The sequence below is a fragment of the Poecilia formosa genome, unplaced genomic scaffold (assembly GCF_000485575.1).
Source record: "Poecilia formosa unplaced genomic scaffold, Poecilia_formosa-5.1.2 Scaffold188, whole genome shotgun sequence".
Lineage (NCBI taxonomy): Eukaryota > Metazoa > Chordata > Actinopteri > Cyprinodontiformes > Poeciliidae > Poecilia > Poecilia formosa.
This window is the reverse complement of record NW_006800127.1, coordinates 171,893-192,853: the sequence shown is the minus strand read 5'-3', so window position 1 is coordinate 192,853 and position 20,961 is coordinate 171,893. Positions and strand designations below refer to the sequence as shown.

Here is a 20,961-nt window from a genome sequence, read left to right as displayed (position 1 = left end):
TCTTGTCCAGACAAATGTATTATGTTTGTTTGAAAGGAGATTGACAAGCTGAAGATGGGAGATTATGTCAATTAGTGGCCACGGTCCCACCTCGCTAGACTGCCCCGTCTCTCAGGGCCCGAGGGGTCAGAGTTCGCGACCTCGCAGAGGTTGCAAACATTTTGCCACTGTGACTTTATGCAGCTTTATCAGCCTGTGAGCCACCACACACAATCACACACTGACGCACTCTCACCTCCCTCTGACCTTCTGCTCATCTCTGCCTGCCCTTGACCCCCCTGGCCCCCCAACTGTTGTGTGTGTGAAAATAAAGAAGAGAGAGGAAGGGCAAAAGGGTCTCCCCAAGCTGGAGGAATTATTTATCGCCTGATGCTTGTCTTTCCAAACGAGTGTAAATCTTCTTACCAGCAAAGTGATTGAGCGTGAAAGCGTATGTGTTAAGAGTATTGGATGAATACTTAGTTTGTCTAATGTGTATGTGCAATCGTTTGTTTTTGTCTAAGCCATTGTACCCCGACGGTGATCTGTTCTGTGAATGCTGGTTTGGCTGCACCTAGAATCAATGTTTTACTGTGTGTGGACATGTGTTTGTGTATGCGTGTGCTTTCCAAATGGCCGTAAATCTCCAGACTGACTTGTTGGTTCAGTAGGGAAACAGCAGGTTTGGGACACCCTGATAGCCTTCACAGATGGCTAAAGAAATGTTGCCCACACAAGGCCTTTTACTCCTCCTATTAATTTATTCATTTTCCACGGCAGATGAGACACCGGAGCCCGTTGTGATTGTGATTGTTTCCCAGTGCTAATTGCCATTAAGAGACGCCCGGTTATTTGTTTCTCCACTCCTTTCTGCTAACTCGTACTTTCCCAGACCCCACCCTCCCGTGACCTGCCATCTATTCTCCAGGTTTATGTTGTACATTTGTTTGCCCTGTGGTCACATCTGAACCTGTGATTCTCTTAATCATCTATCAAGAAGTGAAACACCATCTTAACTTTTTGTGGATGGATAGTTGTCACAACCACAACTATAGTTTTGGCTCATATACTTAGCAGGTTCGGGTGTAATTCTGTGTATGAGCATTAGGATTTTCTTTATCTGGCACTAAAGTTATAGTTTGATACTGCAATGATTAGTTGAACATGTTGGCCTGAATATGTTGCAATTTTTCTATTGACTAAAAATTTGTTATTTGTGATACATTAAAAACTAATAACTATTTCTTTTTAAATCATATCTTTTGTTATATTCTTCACCAATGGAGGTCGCCATTTTTTCAGATGCGCAATGCATACTGATTGATAATGTTTTAGTCGGTTCTGTACTAAAATCTACAAAGCAAGCTGCACTTAAAAAAATAGTGAGATGAATCTTCGTTGCTTCCCTCATTCATCTAAAAAAAACCCTCAAAATCTAAAAAGGTTTGACTATTTTTCACTCATTTCAGAAAGTGAACCTCATAAATGAGTCATTGCATATACAGTGAAATATTTCTAACTTTTCATTTCTGTAGACTGATTGCACATTTTTAAGCCAACAAACTGTTAACTGTTTTTCTTCTATGAGTACCAGCCAGTACCAAAAACTTCTACAATTCAGTTTATGAAATGTTACATAAGAGCCCTTAAGTACTTTGGATACTTGCTTTCTTTGGTATTCCTGTGTGTTGCCAATATTACAATAGATGGAGTATGTTTTGGGACATCATTGCAGCCATTTCATTTGCTGTTTGAATAAGATATTAATTTGGTTAATAAAAATATTAAAATGTTTTGTGTCACCTAAAACATGCGTAACTTGATCAGTTTTTTACAAACACATATCTGAAACAATTTTCAAATCTAGAGATTTCACTCAACTCATGTTTATTTGTTTATTGTTTTTATTTGGATTGCCATTACCCATTCCTGTGACAATGGCTACTCGTCGTCTACATCATGCAAATATAATTACTTATTTAAGACAATGATTAAACGGGGCTTTCTTATAAGTTCTTGCCTTTTGTTACCTTTATAGATGAAGGAAGGGAGGGTTGGAATTAGGTTTGGAAAAAGAGTTTGAAGGAGGGTTAGAAGAATGCTTTGAAGTAAAGTTGGAATTAGGGTTTAATTCCAGCCCTCCTGTTCTGTATGAATTTCTAACAGTTTTTGGCTTGGATTTTTGCATAGACTGAAAGTTTTCTATTCTTCTCCACCTTTTTTCATTTGCGTTTTGCATGCTTATACTTTATTCTTCTGGCTATTTCTTGCATTTCCTCAAACACTCTGCAGTTGACGTCAATTGCTTCTGCAAGTTTCACTCAAAACATTCAGCTTAGAACATTCCCACTGCAGGAAATGCATATTTTTTCTACTTTAAATAGTTTCTCATACGATGCAACTCAGGCAATAACCTTTGTGTGATAGAGGAAGGGATACATTAACAAAACGTCATTATTAGACATAGGACATACTCCACTTTATCCAGCAATAAATTACTCTGCACCAGAGTTTTATATTACATATCCAGAATGAAATCTGTGAAGAGCAGAGATCTAATGTCTTTTAAGCAGCAGCTCAGCTCTGGCACATTAATGCGCTACGGATGAAAAAAGAAAACCAGTTTCTTACACACATTCTTTAGCCTTTTAAAGAACTCTGCACAGACAATAACATGTCACAACAATATGTGTAAACACACAATGAACACATACTTAATAGCTGCAGCATCGTTGTCAGAGAGGAAGGCAGGCTACAATTTAGAGAAGAGCTTCATGTGTGGCCATTTCTGAAATTTTTCCTCCACTTTCTGCATCCTGCCGACGTCCAGACAGGTGGTCTTGTGGTTCAGACCAGAGGGATGTTGGCTTAATGTTTAATGCTGTTTTAATGGTACCTTGTGTGGTGGTTATAGAGGCCTGCTGTAACTAATAGAAATTCTTTTGACTCTCCAGAGGGTTATATAACGGTCTTTTCCCGTTGAAGTAGACTGGGCAAACACGATTGTCATGCATATGAATGTTGTCAGGGTGTTAAAATCTGTATGTGCTCAATCGCTTATTGCCACGAAAACATGTATTTGGCGGCATTATTTTATGTCTAAATTGATTTTTAGTGTAGCTTGACTATATATGACTTGTTCATGCGGACTGTGGATAATGTCAATTAAACCTTATCTTCTGTAATAGTAATGTTATTTCTCAATAAGAGGTCCCAGAATTTCTTTTTTTTTTATTTTCTTACCCTAGAGTCAATCTTACTTCCTTCATCCTAAGTGCAGCCACACAATCCATTTTCTGATTATTGTATGTTTGTGCTTTCATAAGCCATAAGTTAATAAAGATAATTACATTAAAGGGTAGAGATTACTTTAAAAGGATCAACATTTTATTGCCACTGGTTTCAGGGCTGGTAAGAGTAGTGAAACCACACCATAAATCTAATTTACGAGGCATACTTTTAAGCTCCATTAGCTCATTTCCCAAAAGAACTTTATCGCACCAGCAAAATATTTTCTCAGATATTGAAGCAAACAGTTTTAAGCTGATCACACCCATCTCTCTGGGTTTTTCAAACTTTCAAGCAAGTCCTGGAATGTCCAGTGTGATAAAGTGTGTGACTAACGGTGTGAACGGTGTGTGTGTGTGTGCGCGCGTGTGTGTGTGTGTGTGTATATGCAGGCAGGTGACAGACAGCCACTATTCAGCTGTGAAAAGGTGCTGCTTATCAGCACACTGCAATGAAAACAGACAATGTGGCTTTTATTCTAGATCCTGTGGGAATGTGGGTGAAGTGATTTTTTTTTGCGTTAATTTTTTTTTTTTTAACTAATGCTTTTAATACAGTCCAACAGTGTTAAATAAGATATTAATGTCTGTATTCAGCAGATTGCTCAGTCAAGATTTCTCTGGAAGAGAGCAAGTAAACTGTACCGTTTGGTGCTTTTGAGCGTGTGTGTGTGTGTGTGTGTGTGTGTGTGTGTGTGTGTGTGTGTGTGTTTTCATGAGTTTGCAAGTCGATCATCGGGCCCTTATTAACTACACAAGTGACCTTTGAGGAAGTGTTGATTGGTGTCTTTGGGACTTTGCCAAGTTTCCTCCTTCTTTTTTTAAATCTTCCATTTAAAACCAAATATAAACACTGCTTATGATGTTCAGGGTTCCTATATAGTTGTGAAGAGTCTGGGAAAGATTGAAATAAAGAAAATTAAGTTCTGTATTAAAAAATGTTTTATTTTACTCTGTTTTGTGTTCATTTTTCTGAACAAGAGTATACCCATAATGCTTGTTAAATGCAATAGTTTTAAGTTGATTTATATTTAACTTACATTCTTCGGTTTTGAGTCACATATTGGTTTTACCCATCAGTAGTTTTTTTTTTTTTGGACTCACTGTCATCTAGACAAATTTAAATTCAGCTGAAGATTGATAAAATGCCACATCATATATAATATTTTTTGACCTATTGACAAATACAAGAGTTACAGATTTGGAAGTCGGTCTGTCTTAGTCAGGATACCAGAAATTGTTTTGTAATTTTTAAATCTATAAGCTAGAAAATCTAGAAAATTTGAGCCTGAAAAAGTGTGAAAGTTTAAATATTTTAAATATTTTACTGTCTGGGTCCTCTAGACTTTTCCTTCCCTTGTCTGCTAACATTTGCAGAGCGCTCTCTTGCCCTGTGGAATGACGTTCCAGCTAATGTTAAATTGCACATCGAATTTTGGGTTTCCAAGAAAACTGCCTCTGTCCAACTCATGTAAACCCATTATGCCTGTCCCTTCCTGTTTCTGTCATGCCTCAATCTGGAGCTCAAGGCACTATCTCTGCAATCACTTGGAAACACATCACTGCTGCGCCGGCATTCAAGCTTCAAGCGGCCTCCAAACGTTTGCACTATTGCGAGAAATATGAGTGCAGGATAGTAAACATTGTAAAGCAACACACTTGGCACACTGATGACAATTTGGCTCTGAAAGAAAGTTTTTCTTTATTTTTTTAAATAATGTTGCTGAGATACATTGAAGCCTGCTGTCTTTCCACAATTTTCCACTTTGTTCATGAAAGTGGACATACTAAGCCTTTTATCATGTTATATTATTGCTAGTGTGTCATAATAGTAAGATTTCTACAATCATCAAAGTTTGAAACAATGTTGATAAGAAACCCTCTGGTCTCGATGAAAGCTTTGGGTGTACAATTTGTTTTTTGATGGAGTTTTCCTGCTTTCTTCTTTAAATACCCTGCTGTTAAGCTGAGTTTACATCATTGGTTATTTCTTCAGGTGGTTTTGCTGCAGGCAGTAGGTAAACCTTTTTTTTATTCAAAAATAGGCCTTCATAGCAACTATTTGCATACATCTTGTTTTTCCAAGTCTTATTCCATTGTTTTGTCTTACAGTGAGCAAGTAATAAATGGGAATGCATCCAACAGTAGATTGGTTCTGTACGGATCCAATCTAATACATGTTTGGATAAGAATTTAGGGCCACGAATACAGTTAAGCCCAAATTTATTCACATCGTTGGCAGATATAGATTTAAAAATTTTTTCATTCAGCCTATAATATTGACTTTCAAAGAAAACAAAACAAGTGGCTTTTCAAAGATAATAAAACATTATTAAAGGAGTATTCATTTAGATTTTTTTTTTATGTTGAAAGGTTTTAGTATGTCCTTTTTGAAAGGGCATACTTCTCTCAATCAATGGACCAATCTTTATTGGCATTTACTACGACTCTACTCTTTTTGACAATTTGCCTTTGGCGATGAATTCCATTGATCTGCTTTTATTTTATACTGATTTACCAACAGAGTTCAGATGTCATTGCGACTCTTATTGCTGCTTGGTTTGTTTAGGCTATCGAATCATGTCTTGTGCTAAGATGAGCTTTTACTGGACAACTTTCTCTGCTCGAGTAGCTGGGTTTATGAAAGCTGCTATTTGTTAGGATGCAACTTGGTAAATACAAATTCAAGTGAAAGAAAAGAACTGAACTCGTGTGATGTATACCTTTATTACACATGGGAGATATATGTCAAGCATTTATTTCTGTTCATTTTGATGACAGCGACTTACAGCTAACAAAAAGCCCAAAAGCTACGGTTGCCAAAAATTAGAATATTGCAAAATACCAACAAAAATGATTACATAAATACAGAATTGTAATGTTACTGTTTTGTATTGCCCTGCAATCATGTGAAAGACCGCTGACTTGACAATTGTCCAGAACACAGACACTTACACTCTGCATAAGGAGAGTAAGCCATCAAACGTCTTGGCTAAAGATGGAGTACCGCATCCAACCATATGGATATTGTAAAGCAAAGTAGTAATAATGTAAAGCTGCCAAAGTTAGGGATGACTTAGGGAGCCATGTCATCTGCTGGTGTTTGTCCAGAAGTCCAAAGTCAGCACAGTAATCTACAAGAAAAAGTTTTGACAACAGTACTTTATGTCTCCTCCTGCTGATAAAGAGTGTTAATGAGATCCTGTACCTTAATTTGTACAAAGTGTAGCCTGACAAAAAAAAACAAAAAAAAAAACCCGCTGGTCTAATACAAAAAAAAGTTTGCATATTATAGCTACAAAACTCAATATTGTGTTGCTTTAATATGATTTAAAGACACCACTGGCTATTCCCCTTGCCACAATTAAAACAAAATAATATTTTGCACTCAGTGGAATTGAAGGAAAAACATATTTTAGATGAAAGACTGTGATACTTTTCCTCTCCAGGCATCAAGAGTACACTTTGTGGTAAAACAATAATGTAAAAGAAATCTCTCAGAGGGGTCGTATTATTTATAAAAATTTCAAATATATTTTATTCATTTACCTTTTTCAAAAACCAATATCTATTTCAGTAAAATAACTACGTACAGAAAAATAGCTTAGACATTATTGGTGAAATTAAATCATTACTACAGCAAGTGTATGTAGGTGTTATGTCTGCATTATGATTTATTCTTTGATACAATAACAGTAAAACTGATGTGATTTTTTATTTTTAAGTACAAAAATTGAAATATTAGAATGCTGAATATTAAAAAAAATAGTGAGTATCAGAAGCATCTGTATGGAAGATCCGATGTGTTTTTCTGTTATGAGTCTCTCAGTCTTTGTTCATTTCTGTTGTACTCCCCAGTTGTTTGTAGGAACTTACTTTCCTTCTTCAAAAAGTTCAGAAGCCAAAAAAAAAGAAACAAAAGAACAAATCATGTTCCCATGTTTTAAACCACCATAACGGTGCTGTTAAAAGTCAGTAGAAGGATTGTCCAGTCCATCTGCCCTCCTTGTTCCATCGACTGTTTTTCCAATCACAGATAAGAAAAGAAGAAAAAATACAAAACGTTTTTCTAATTCTCTGTTATACATGATAACCTACTTTTGTACATGATTATAAGATGCAGTTACGTGGATCATCTATTTTTGCTCTGCTTTGAAGGAGCTGTGTACGGTTGTGTGTTGCACAACCAACATGTACATGAACATTTTTTATCTGGTCCTTTTTGTTTTACACACAAATAAATCCTTACTTTCCCCTCAAATTTCATTCAACATTTCAACAATCATGCCACCACTGAAAATTTCACTTCTCATCTTGATTTTTGAGCAATTTGTGTTGCTAGGCTGAAAATGAATTAGCTTCCTTAAGATTTGTTCAGGCTCACCGAGGGAGCTGCAGCTAGATCAGTGAGAACGAAGGCCTTAGCAATCTCATTTACCTTTTTTGATGGGGTTTATGTTTATGTAACCGACTCTTTATATACAGTTAGCACTATACAGGACTTTGCATTTTCTCTTAAGTTATTGAAGTGTGATTCAATTTATTGTTAAACAGGGTGAGATGCGAGTAAAACTGGAAATTCTGCAGAACATTCTTTGAGCAGTGTCACTGGAAGACAGTGTGGTAAGAAGGGCACTGATGGGATTTCATGTACTTGATGGCAAACTTGAGCTCCTTGCTCTTCTTATCCCACTTGTGAATGGACATGAGCAGCAGCTGCTGGTCCACTTTGCGGCCCATGATGAGGAAGTTGGAGCCCAGGTTCTCCAGCTGTGAGCACGGGCAGTTCGCGCCGTTCTTTATGTACAAGGTCAGCTTCTTCAGGTCCTTCTTCCTCAGCACACCCTGCTTCAAAACCTTCTTCTTCTTCTGCGCTGCAATTAGCTTTCGGTCACCTTTTTCCTTTTTCACCTCCTTGATTTTCATCTTCAGGACTGGAAAAGAGGAGAAGATATTTATTCTCATTTAGCATTGTGCTCGTGAAACCTACACTAAAGCAAAAAGTCTGACATTAGTCTGCATAGGCACTTCCAGGTTGAGCTGACAATCATATTCTACAGTGGAAAAGTTTTACTGTGTGAAGAGTCCTCACACAAAAAGTGCTACAGAGGCATCTGCATTTTTTTTAATTTTTTTTTTTTGCTTGTTTTATTTTATTTCATTTTACTGAGGCAATTGATTCAAGCTGCAATATCCACAGAAAAAGTAAAACAATAACAAGAAGCCAAATGTGTAATAGGAAGTTGATCTTTTTAATCCATTTGAATAGACACTTCTATTTGTTTTGCAACATGCTGGATTGGGAAATGTCAAGTCTTTGGCAAATATCACGGTTAAGGAGGCTGTATACCAACTCCACAAGGAATAAGCACAATGGCTCATATATATATATAGTCAATAATCCTACCATGCTAATTGTGATAATAATGCTACATTTTGATGCCAAGAAAAATATGCACTATGTCAAGTCAAGTTCATTTTCATAGCACAATTCAGCAACAAGACAATTCAAAGGACTTATGTCATCATTTTGTGTTTGGTTAAAGAGGTTTAAAGTTTAAAATTTTACTCTGTCAGACAGTAAACTTGACACAGCTGTTGTTTATTTTGAAAGAACCACATATATAAGAAATATTTTGTTAAATACCAAGAGCTAAAAGTACCCAAACACCTCAAACCAAGCAAAAAAAATTGTTTTACACATTATAGCTAAATAAACATTTATCAATATCATTTTGGATGCACTTAATTCAAAATGGTGTATGTTTACCGGGATCAGTGGTGTGGAAAGGACAGTGATCTGCATAGCCATAATTTCACCATGATTTATGAGATTTCACCTTGTAATGAATTCTTTTTTATATATATTTGGGGTTTAAATAACCACATGGGAATGAAACTTGAACTGCTTCTCCATGCTGTGTTGTTGTTATGAGAGTAAGCGATGCCTTTGCTTTCAGTTTTAAGCAACGAGAATACCGGGGAGAGTGAATATGTTGTATAACATAGCATCAAATTAAATAATGTTATTTTGGGGTCAGTACTGAGATATAAGTTGCAGTTGTGTCAGAACTGTAGCAGTGGCACACATGCGTGGTTTATGGCCTTTGAGAACTGTGGAAATCCTGAAGTGGGATTTCAACGTGTCAAGAAGCAGCATTGTAGCCTGGCATAGCTGCTGATCACATTACAAATCCAACAGTTGTCAGATGAAGTAGAAACCTTATTTTCCTTTGGCTTCATGTCATTCTGCTCCACTAAATGAAAGGCAGACACACAAGAATGTGCCTGGCATTACAAAGCAGGTAAATTTTCAAATTATTCATAAAGTATGAAAATATGGAATAAGAGGAATGGGCAACTAAAACTTTTTCCAATGGATTCATCAGATTTTAAGTGAATATTCCAGCTTTGCACACAAGTCAAACTGATAGCTGTGCAAAATTAATAGATGCTGGAAATGATTTGATTATCTAGATGAAGCTGAAGCATGTGTGGTGCAAAAGACAACACGTGCTGTGATTCTGTTGAGGTCACTTGTCATCACTCTTTTTGAAGACTGTAATTAGATTTCAGTTGTTTCCATCATCCGTGTTGTATTAAGACTTGTGTTTTCATGCAAACCTGCAGTGCAAAAATAGAGCTGAAAAATTCTGCACGTAGTTTTGATTACATGTGACAAAGCCAAGTTTGTCAGCGTGATGAAATGCTGAGTCTTAGGCCTCACTGAGTGTTGTGTTTATAGGTTCATATTTTCTCATGTCGGAGATTAAAATTAAAGTGGCAACTATTTCCAAGGAGAATTTGCAGGGTAACCCCTTTTGACAGGAGGAATTAATCATAGGTTGGGCAAAGGCACAGTGCTGAAACGAGACATCTCCGTTTGCCTAAGCCTGCTGGAAGATCGCCATGTCGCTTCTCGTCTGCCTGTCTGTGGTTGCATAAACAATCCTGAGTACGCTAATGCGTGTACCGTACATGTGAAGTTATGACATGCTCCTCAAGCAATGTTCAGTGAATTGCTCCTAGTGCACTTTGTGACAGTCCTCCAGCTCCTCCTCGTGTGTTTATGGCGCACAGTTTATGTGATTCTGTGCATGTGTCTTTTTATGAATGACTGCATTCAGCACAGGTTCGAAGCATTAAATTGCCACCCTTCCTCTTTCATTTCGCTTTAAATGCCCACCCGTGTGCATTCATGCTTAGAACAAAGTATGCAGTGGCCCCTCTGCGCTGCCTGGCCAGCATCTTTGTGACATGCCGTGCCCGTTTCTTTATACAAACTCAGTCTCTTTACTGTGAGTGTACAGAAGTGCGCTGTCGTTATGAGGAGAAACAGATTTTCTTTAAAGCAAAAACAAAACAAAACAAAAACAAAAAACAAAAAAAAACAAAGAAAAATAAAAAACTCATTGGAAAGGGTAAGATGCCAGATTTGGTTTTTATGCAGCACATGCCCTTTTTCTGGATCTTAAAGAAAAAAAAAATGTTTAAGGATTAAGCATCAAAAGCAGACTCTTAATAACTTGTGAAAACGTTTCAGGGCCATGAGATCAAGCTGCTAACAACTGTGGCTCATTGTAATACCATTGTACGGTAATTCTTCCCTTGATCACCAATGTATATCACAGTTATCTTACCGTATCTTGTTACACATCACCTGTAAGAAGCCTTAACTAATAAAACATCTTCACTCGAGTGTCTATACACATTTAAATGCAACCATTACTTTATTCGAGTAACCTGAAAAAATGTGTGGTATGATTCTTGAAACTGCATGAAGGACCTCAGCAGTTAAATGTCAGAATGAATTATGATTGATTGCTGATGATGAGACTGTATTTCAGCTTCAGCTCGGTGTGAAGACATAGTTTGTAGATTCTGGATTAGCTTGTTTTATTTATGATGGCTTAGGATAATTTTGTTCAGGTAATGTTTTTGTAGGTGTGATTAATTATGCACCAGGCTTAGGCACAGAAAAAATCTCAAGATTAGCGTTTTTCTTCCGTATTCTGGTTTGGTGTATGAGAACCAGACAATTTGGTTAAAATGCTGTGCACAACACTGCAAAAATACAAGTTAAGCTGCTATGGACTTTGAAGAGAAACAGAAATGCTTCAACACAATGAGGAAAAAAATGTGAGCAAGGTATAATTCTTAAAAAATAATAAAAAAAAACAAGTTCTAAAACGATACCACAAAAGAATTTGAATATTTTTGAAGCTCTTTCTTCAAACATTTGGCTTAACTATTAATTAATGTGCTAGCGTGGACAAACTCTGAAATACCAAATATGTATAAGATAATTTATAATGTCAGACACAAGAAACCTGAGTAAATAAAAAGGATATTTTATTTATTGAAAGAAACAAAGCTATCCAAAGCAAGCAGCAACTAAGTAAAAAAAGGAAACTATGTAATAACTTGTTGGCCTAAAAGCAATAACTAGACATTAGTAATTTTACATTGTTGTAAATAAATATTGCTCAAGGCACCGTTTATTGCAGAATTGTTTAAAATGAGCCACGGTGTTTTGAGCATACTTTTATCTATTGGAGTAGGCTGTGCAGGTCCTGTAGCAGCAAAGCAGCCCCTCATCATTATATCACCACCATCAATATAAGTGTGAAACATTTCTAAAAAGCTGTGTTAGTTTTGTACCACTTTTGTCTCCTTGATCTACAGAATATGTTTCAAAACGTTTGGGGCCTGTGAAAGAAGCCTTTGTGTTCTTTTTGGTCACTAGCTGTTTTCGCTTTGTACATCTCTATGCTTTAAATATTGTCCAGGATGAGTCACTGAAGGGCTTGTGGAGGTTTTGTTTCCGGCCGGCCATCCCTGGGAAAGGTTCCTCGCTGTTCCATGTTTTCTCCATTTGTGAATTTTGGCTCTCGTTGTTGTTCTCTGGAGTCACAGTCCCTTACAAATTGCGTTGTAACACTTTCCAGATAGATATATGTTAATGACATATCTCTTTAGATTGGAGCTTGATGTTTTGCATTTTGAGACTTCGTCTCAGACAGGTTGAACTTTTGTGCTCTTTTGATTCTGGGTGTGTCTTGTGGAATTGAACCCATCTTTCTAAATGTGACTAATGGCTTTTGAGTGAACATTTAATCTCTTGTTCTCACAAGCCAAGGATTGCTTGGATAGCTTCTTCTCTAAAAATCATTCATGTTATCTCTAGGTCATATTAATATTAGCTTAAAATGTGAAACATTTATTGAAGAAAATTTACAGTTTTTCAGTACTCGATGAGTATTTCTTGTCTTTTTTTTTTTTTTTTTCCAAAATTGCCTACTTACCAAAATCGCTTGCACAGTAATGCTCCATGATGTTGTCCGTTTTCAGCTCGTTGTCACATGGAGGGCACACCTTCGACACTGAAGGGAAAAAAACATGATTTCTCATCAGCTGGAATAAAATGCATTTTGTTTGATGCCTTTTAGCCTAGATTAGCTAATATCTAACAGCTGAACATTGTTAGTCAAGTGCAGTCAGCAAAACCAAAGCAGCGGATGTAAAACATTGAGCACTGTTGAGTCACATATTTGCAGCCCCCACTGGGTCCTCTTGTCAGAGGATATTTGCTGTGGAGCAAATACTAAGTCCAGCAGACTGACTGATGTTTGCCCTGCAATTACACTGGAAAAAAATGTTTTTATTCTACCCACTTGTATATTTTGGTGGTGCAGGCGTGGTCTGGCTGTGCAGAAAGGTAAACGGTGCGCAAGGAGCTGCTGAACATGGTGAAAAGTGATTCAGTACACACACACACGCTCACACACACACACGCAGGCAGCACTTAAGCAGACACACATTGTGAAACAGCAAGCAGACCAAAACCAATGAGTCCTGTTTATCTGGAACTCTGAATTTATGGTCACGCACGTTGTGCTTAAGAACGTGTTTGGCCTTGCTTATTTTGATATGGAGCTTTGTGACTGTCATTACAGTGAAGACACAACAAGACAGAGTAAAAGCAAAAGGACCCAAAATATTTTTTTTCAATAAAATAGGACAGCTGTTCAGTTGTTTCTGCACTCCTAATCAGTGGCAGTTCATGCATGGCTGTGAGCCCCTCCTTTTCTTGTCCGTATCCATTATCTGAATCCAACTTAGTAAACTGGAAGCATAACATTTGTTTAAACAATATTAGTTTATCCTGCAAATAAATGGGGATCTTTATGGACTTTAAAAATTTAGTGAAAAAATAAAAATGCCCTTTTCTCTAGGGTTTTTTTTGTTAGTGTGGTTTACACACACACACACACACAAAGTGCATTGTGTGAATTGGCACTAACACAATGCCAATTCCATTTTACTGAACATATAGATAAGCTGTAGAAAACTCAACGCAAACACCTCTGACATATGTCACTTAAAAAAAAAAAAAGTGTTGTTAAATGTCAGAGAATTTGTTTTTAAAGAATTTACATTTTGCCTCGGAATACACCAAACAATTGCCTACTGTAGTCATCTTAACCAAGCTGAACGATTTTCAGAAAGTATTATTTTATTCTGATCATTGAATGCACCATTTCTGCAAGTGCTAAGAATAACCTTGTTTGATTGTTGTGTTGTGTTAACAATCTCATGCTAAACATTAAATATCTTTTAAGCTCAGCCAATTAAAACAATAAGAGCGATTACAGATAACACTTGAACTGTATGCAGAAAAGTTGGCGCCTGTCTTCTACAAAACTCAGGACTTCACACGATCCAAAAATATCGGCTGCCGCTAATCTCAGTACAGTATGCACCAACAGGGCAGACAGATTTGATCCGACTCAGCTCGTCCGAAGGGAAAACAGTTCTGACCTTTCCCTGAGTGGGAAGTCTTTTTTTAACAGGGCTGCTTAAACAAGAGCTACATTTTTCTGTCGCTCACTCATCGCCATACCTAAAATATGCTTTCAGCTCACTGTTCCCTCTCCATTCCCCCATGACGGTTGCTTACAAACACACTCATTCAAATGCACATGGGAGAGCTGCTGTGGAGTTGAGGCCCGGGGTTAGAAGTCAGGGTTCAGAGGTTATCATCCCCTGTCCAGACCTCAGTGTCTGGACAGATAATGAGAAGGGTCAAAGTTTTGCATGCTTTGCTGGTTGGGTCATGGGGAGGTGAACCCCCTTAACCATCGGTGAGTGCAAGTCTGTGTGAGTGCATGTGTGCATGTCCAGGGCAGCTGAACCTTGCTCTTGTAGAGTAAATGACAGTTTTCTTGTCAGAGAGAAGTCCATGCGTTCCCAGTAAGGAGCCGTGCGAGTCCACGCAGGGTCAGCGTCTAATTGTCGGCCGCTTACTGGAGGGCTGGGCAGTAACACAGAACCGCCACTCGCACCAACATGAACAAGACGCCACCAAACTTTTATGGATCTATACGGTTTCACGGTTTCCAAACTACTTGGAATTTTATGTGACAGACATAAACTTAACGCCTGGTTTTCTTTTCTCTTTTTTTTCCCCCCAAATACAAAACATAAAAATGGTTTGAGATGAACCATCTTGGCATATATTTTTTTTGTTATTGTCAGGCTGCAGGTGAAATTCCATCCCAGTTTTTTGCCAGTACTCATTTTTTTTTGTGTGTGTGTGTGCTGCTCTGTATTTATCCTCTTTCAAGTCCCCAAGAACTCTGTTCGGCTTCCCTGTTCTTACTCAAGAAAAGCACCCCAAAGTATGGTGCTAATGTCACAGTGAATGTGATGTCTTCAGAGTAATACACAGTTGTTTTTACAACACACACAGGGATTGCATTTAAGCAAAAAATCGTCATCCCACCAGATTGTCTCCTTCCATGTTTACTGTATCCCCCGAATTACAAACTGAACTTCTTTTGCCTTTCTTTCAACAGTGACATTTTTTAATGCCACTTTTCTGTGCAGCCTGGAACCCACTTCTGCTTCAATCTTTTGCAACTTTTTGAAACCTTTACTTTGTGTTGCTTGGTCTCTGCTATGCTGCTGGTTCAGTACTATTTCCTAATCAGCCTCTGTGGCCTCCACAGAGCAGCTGCACTGATGGGTAAATTTTTGCAAACCAGGTGACTTCTGAAGGAAATTTGTTGCACTAGATTGTATTTAGTAAAAATGAGAGTGAACTGGGCTTAGTTATAAATGTATGACTCCCCTTTAGCATTTCTGCTTGTTGAAAACAATGAATCCTTTCCCTTCCACATCACAGTTCTGCTCTGATGTGTTTGTCTATGAAGCTTCATTAAAATACATTAAAATCTGTGGTTTGAATTTCAAAAAATGTTAGAAGGTTCAAGGGATATTAAGACTCTTGCAAACCACTGTCTTTTTTTTTTTTTTAACAAATCTCTTGAAGTTGCATGTTATTTAGCCTCCATGGGAAATCATTTCACTGGGGTGGTATGCTGGCAGGACGCCCAGCTGTGCTGATGCCAGAGCATGTGTCAGGAGAAACCAGTGCCTCCAAGAAACTCTCTGAGCTTGGATTGAAAACCAGCATTTGGATGCCGCCTCATAACACAAGTCTGTCAGAGGAATTACTGTCATGTTCTGGAGGGAATCAATGCCTCATAGGTTAATCTATGTGCATGTATCTTATTTCTTGTATTGATTTTTGCAAACACTGCAAAACAGATAGGAGTATTTGTAAGTGCAAAAAAAAAAAAAAAAAAAAAAAGGAGGAAAAACAAAATTTGGCTACGGAGTTGACAGCTTCTGTTTTGCAAGCATTTAAAGTGATCAGCGATTCTGGTAGATCTACGTTACCGCTCGCAGAACTATTTCAGTGGAGGATGAGAGAGCTTATGAGTCAATGATTAAGGGTAAGAGGAAAAAGGTTGTACGAGTAAGGAGGTGGTCTGTTTGAAAGCACTGCTGTTAATCTTCAAACAGAGAGCCAGAGTGGAAATGGTGAGCGGCAAGAGTCCAAGAATTTAACTGCACTGCTTCACTTAGTCAGAGCTCCAAAGTTAATATCACTTTCTCTGACGCAGCCTCTCCTTTCTCCCCGTCTGTCATATCTCCAAAGAAATCTCTAGCAAACACATATTGAAACTGTTTAATACTAAGCACAAAATGTTAAAAGCTCACTTTAAAGTTTCATCGTTTTTGGGGTTAAAACAACCGCCCAAACCTGCCATTGTGCACTGGCGTGAAAATGAAATCTGCTCACTTGTGCCATAAAAAAAAAAAAGCATCGAGATCACTTTGATGTCAATATTCGATGCGAATGATTTGAAATAACTTTAAAGAATGACCTCAATTTTTCATAAACAACACCATAAATCTTGAACCCAATTAGAGCCTTTGAAAAGCAAATGAGAAATCTGTTCTCCTTTTTGTCTTTGCATGACTTTTGACGATCTCTTCCATTTCCTGCGAACGCCCATTTGAAAACAAAAACATAGTAAATCACAGCTTCTGTTTGCAACTTTTGACAGGCTTCCTTGACAACAGCTTTGCAGCTGAATGTATTTTAGATGGAGTATGCGCAACGTTGCGTACTCCGCTCTCTGTCTCTCTCCTCGGGGACAAACACGCACATGTCGTCACCAAAAAAAAAAAAAATACAAAGGGATGGGGAGCGGGCAACCTGATCTAACGGCGTTGTGGTTGGAGTCCCTGACACGTCTCAAGCCTCGTCTCTCACAGTCGTGAGCTCCACACTGACTTTTACAGAAGAATGTTCCATATAAAATATGCTCGGGTCACTGTCTTATGTCTCATCTGGGCCCTTTAAGTTATGAACAGCAACACTTATGACATAAAATGGTACTGTGCAGGAGATGAAATGCAGGATATGATTTACGTCCAAGGGCCTCACATCTGTTTAAATGTGGCATGCAGACAGACAGAGGAAAGCTTAAACATGGCCCAGAGGCAACCCCCTCGAGGGCCCTAAAACAAAGCACACTCCTTGCATCTGAAGGAATACTATACGGACGAGAAAATATGTTCTCAAAAGGGCCTCGGCGGTCTTCCATGCACGGAGCATTGGATCACATTTTCCTTTTCATATAGCAGCCAGGGCCACATGAGTAGAGTCCATTGTGTTGCTGGAGACCTGACAGTTTCGCTTGTCTCCTTTAGCGTGGCTGCAACCTAAACTGGCCACATCAAAGAGAGCGCAGGCAGCCAATACTTTGAGTTGGCACATTTAAGCGGCATCCAATCTTTTATGTATATATATATATATATATATATATATATATATATATATATATATATATATATATATATACACACACATATCTGCAAACTTTGGCTATGGAGAAAACCAGAGGAACTGCATCATTCTGCGAGGAATCTACTGGGTTTTTTTTTTTAGCTACCCGGCTGATTAAAGAAATGGTTCTGAATTTTTTCAAGTTCTGCTGAAATGTTGAAGTCACCTCGTATCTTATCTGGAGTACATAAATCTCTTTGCATCTTCATTTATTAAAGAAGTAGGACAGTTGGTTAGCTTTTATGTATATGTGACCTTTGGCAATAATTGTTTCCTCCTGGTTCTCCTGGTTTACATTAGACCATACTACATCTAGCGGTAAAAATGAACAAGATGTCAGACTCAACTACGGCTGCACATTACATCACACCAGTCATCACCTCAAAATCAGTGCTTGCTGTATCACAATTGCAAAACACTGCCGGGATGCAACACACATTTCAAGCCACACATTCGCCGTTACCATAGCGGTAATTCATGCGACCAGATAGACAGTCTTCAAACGCCCTTGGTACTCATACCACACACCTACTTCCAGTGGCCTAGATGTGAAAACCTCACAAAAATTGTAATCATGAAAAAAATAAATAAAAAAGAGTTAGAAAAATCTTGGTTATTTGTAACTGATATTTTTGTATTGTAAATACATAGATTAATGAAATCGTGCCGTCGTACACGGAAAGCACATTGCTGAGCACGATGGTCCGAAATTACAGAAAATGCTTCCCTCCGGACAAGATGTGCACTGTTGTATTTCTTTTGAGACACATTTTATCATGACAAAAAGGGCAAACACAAACTTTATGCTACACTCCAGGTCCATCTAATCTGGATTTACTGTAAATGGCAATGCTAAGAGAGTTATTAACTGCTTATAAACAAAAGCTCAGAAGAAAAAGAAGGAAAGGAAGAAACTGAACTATCCTATTTAAGTAGGGTTGATGAGGTAGCATTAGTCGTTATCTGGCTGACAGACTGAGCTGGGATTTTGTGTTCCTGGCCCTTTTTTATTTAATCAGCGTTCTGCTGTTCCTCCCTGATACAATGTACATACTTGTATTTCACATAATAACACCTCCTTAAACAGACACACACAGAAACATGTTGCACACACACACACACACACACACACACACACATGCCAGAAACAAATCATGCACACAGACAACCTGAGCTCAGGTGGTCTTGGGAGTTTTTCTAACTTTTTTTTTATTATTATTGTTTTGAAGTGGCTCTGAGGTGGAAAGTGAATCTGACTCTCTGCTGTGAGTTTCCACAGGAACCCTCCAACCATGCTGTATCATGTAATTGCAGAATAGCTCAGACAGCATCTGGGCCTCCTATCCGGCGAGAGCAGCAGGTAGCTCAGTGCATAATTCCCCCGATTGACTCTACTCTGACATTTGGCTGGATTACTCAACATTCCCTCTATGATCCCAACAGAAGAGAATCGTCAGTGTCCTCCGGTGACACTGAAGGTTCCCAGAAAACCCTCTTCTCAGAGTTCTTAGTTGAAATTCCTTTTTTATTATTGCTGGCTTCTTCCGTGTGTGTGTGTGTGTAAGTATGCATTGTATGCGTGTGTTTTTGGAGTCAAAAACTTGTCCTTGGGATGGCCTCATCGGCACATCTGAGAATCTTTGGATCTTAAGAAAATGTCACTGAGCCTTCAGGCAAGAAGTGATAGGGGTTTAATATCAGTTTCAAAGACAGACGTAGTCAGGCACGGCCACAAAAATGCACACAGAAACCGTATTGAGGACCAGATTGTGTTTTATCTGGTTTATTACATTTATTTCTAATTATTATTAATAACAGAAATAAAGAAAGCATCCACCTGAATTTGAACGGATGTCCTGACTGATTAAATCATTACTTTAAACAAACAACTGATTGTCTCCTAGCACGGTGGCAGAAGAAGTTTAAGCTGCCTCCCTTTTTTTTTTTTTTGTTGTTTTTTTTTCTGGAGTCTATGTTCAAGAGTGAATTATGACTCTTTAGCCAAAACGTCGCATAGCTGAAAGCAATCCTATAAAAACAGAACAGCCATTTTTTCCCCCTCAAACGGAACAACATAGTTGTGCATTAATTCACTTTGAGGATCACCCAGCAATAATTTTCACTCTTTTAAGTACTGGCAATTACATAATAGAGCGCTGTGAACATTTGTGATAGATGTGCCCTGAAGCTGCAGGAACCAAATGCTTTGCACATTTATTTTAGCAGTCTGGGATATTAAGGGAAAAAAAAGACTATAGAAAAAAGTTAATTTTTATCTACTGAAAACCCAATATGTAGTGACAGGAGAAACATAGAAATGTAAGTTATTTGAGGAATAAAGAACCTTCCTCAAGCCCCTTAAAGAAAGCAGAGAGCCGGACAATTCTCCTGCAGCAGGAAGAAGCTTTTCTCCACTTTTATGCTCCATCTGCCTCTCTTCACTCTCTTCCTTCCCCCCCTCCTTTCACTCCTCTCCATTCGACTCTCTCAGGAACAATCATACTTGGTGATTACCATTCTCTGCCCACCCCGCTTACTCTGTCATGTCGACTAATTATCGAAGCTCAGTAATTGGCCTTCTAGTTAATTGGCCCACTGTCTGCCAGAACCAACAAAAGGTCGAGCAGAGCAGGACACAGTGGGGACCAGTCCCTTCTCATTGAGTCTCCCTCAGTTCCGACTGCTTTGTGAAGAGGTTGCATAGGTACTACATGCACATACACACGCACATGCAAAGTCTTCCTGTCTTCACAAACACTTTGCATTGACTTTCATTCATTTTTCATTCATTTCTAAAGTCTAGTCCTTCCCCTAAATCTTATCACAGAGTATAGTCCTAATGCTAAAACTAACCCCTTGTCCCGAAACAGTCCTTCTTCTTATGGGGAGTGGGCTTTGGGTCCCATAACAGTAGGTTCTCACAACGTAGTATTTGCAGAAAAATGACCTTACAATTTGAGGAATCCTAACACACACACACACACACACACGCACGCAGTCAGACCTGTACATTTCACCTTCTCAGAACCCTCTATCAGAATGTTTGTGACCTTCTTTCTTTTATTCCGTAATGTTCGAAGTGCTTTTGTTCACTCGGTGACTCTGAGCAGACCAGGTTCTGAGTCATTTACATTGACATTAAACATTCCTCATCAACCCATTTGTTAGGCTGATTGATTAGGTGTAACTGGATCTCTGCTGATAAAGGTGAGTATATGCACAAGTGTGTGTTGCCCCCTTTTTTTTTTCATGGAGATGGATACGTCATCACAGGACATTTATCTTAACTTACTAAAGAATCTAGTAACTGGAGTCTCTGAGTCTCCCATCCTCGCCTCCCCTGAAGGCATGTGAGATCTAAACTGTCCACTTGGGAACTTTTCCCTTTTGCCATCCCTAGCAACCCCCAACCACACGAGCGCGCACACGCGCGCACACGCACACGCACACACACACACACACACACACACACACACACACACACACACACAC

At 38.4% G+C, this 20,961-nt stretch overlaps 1 protein-coding gene across 1 annotated transcript in view; it reads right to left on the bottom strand.

The window, feature by feature from the left end:
• Window positions 1-5,974: 5,974 nt before the first annotated feature.
• Window positions 5,975-20,961, bottom strand: part of sfrp5 (secreted frizzled-related protein 5) — a 16,718-nt gene continuing 1,731 nt past the window's right edge. The window contains exons 2-3 of the mRNA XM_007566170.2: window positions 12,572-12,649; window positions 5,975-8,200 (exon numbers count right to left, since the gene is read on the bottom strand). Coding sequence (XP_007566232.1) covers window positions 7,872-8,200; window positions 12,572-12,649 — 407 coding nt within the window. The 3' untranslated portion in view covers window positions 5,975-7,871. The remainder of the gene's footprint in view (window positions 8,201-12,571; window positions 12,650-20,961) is intronic.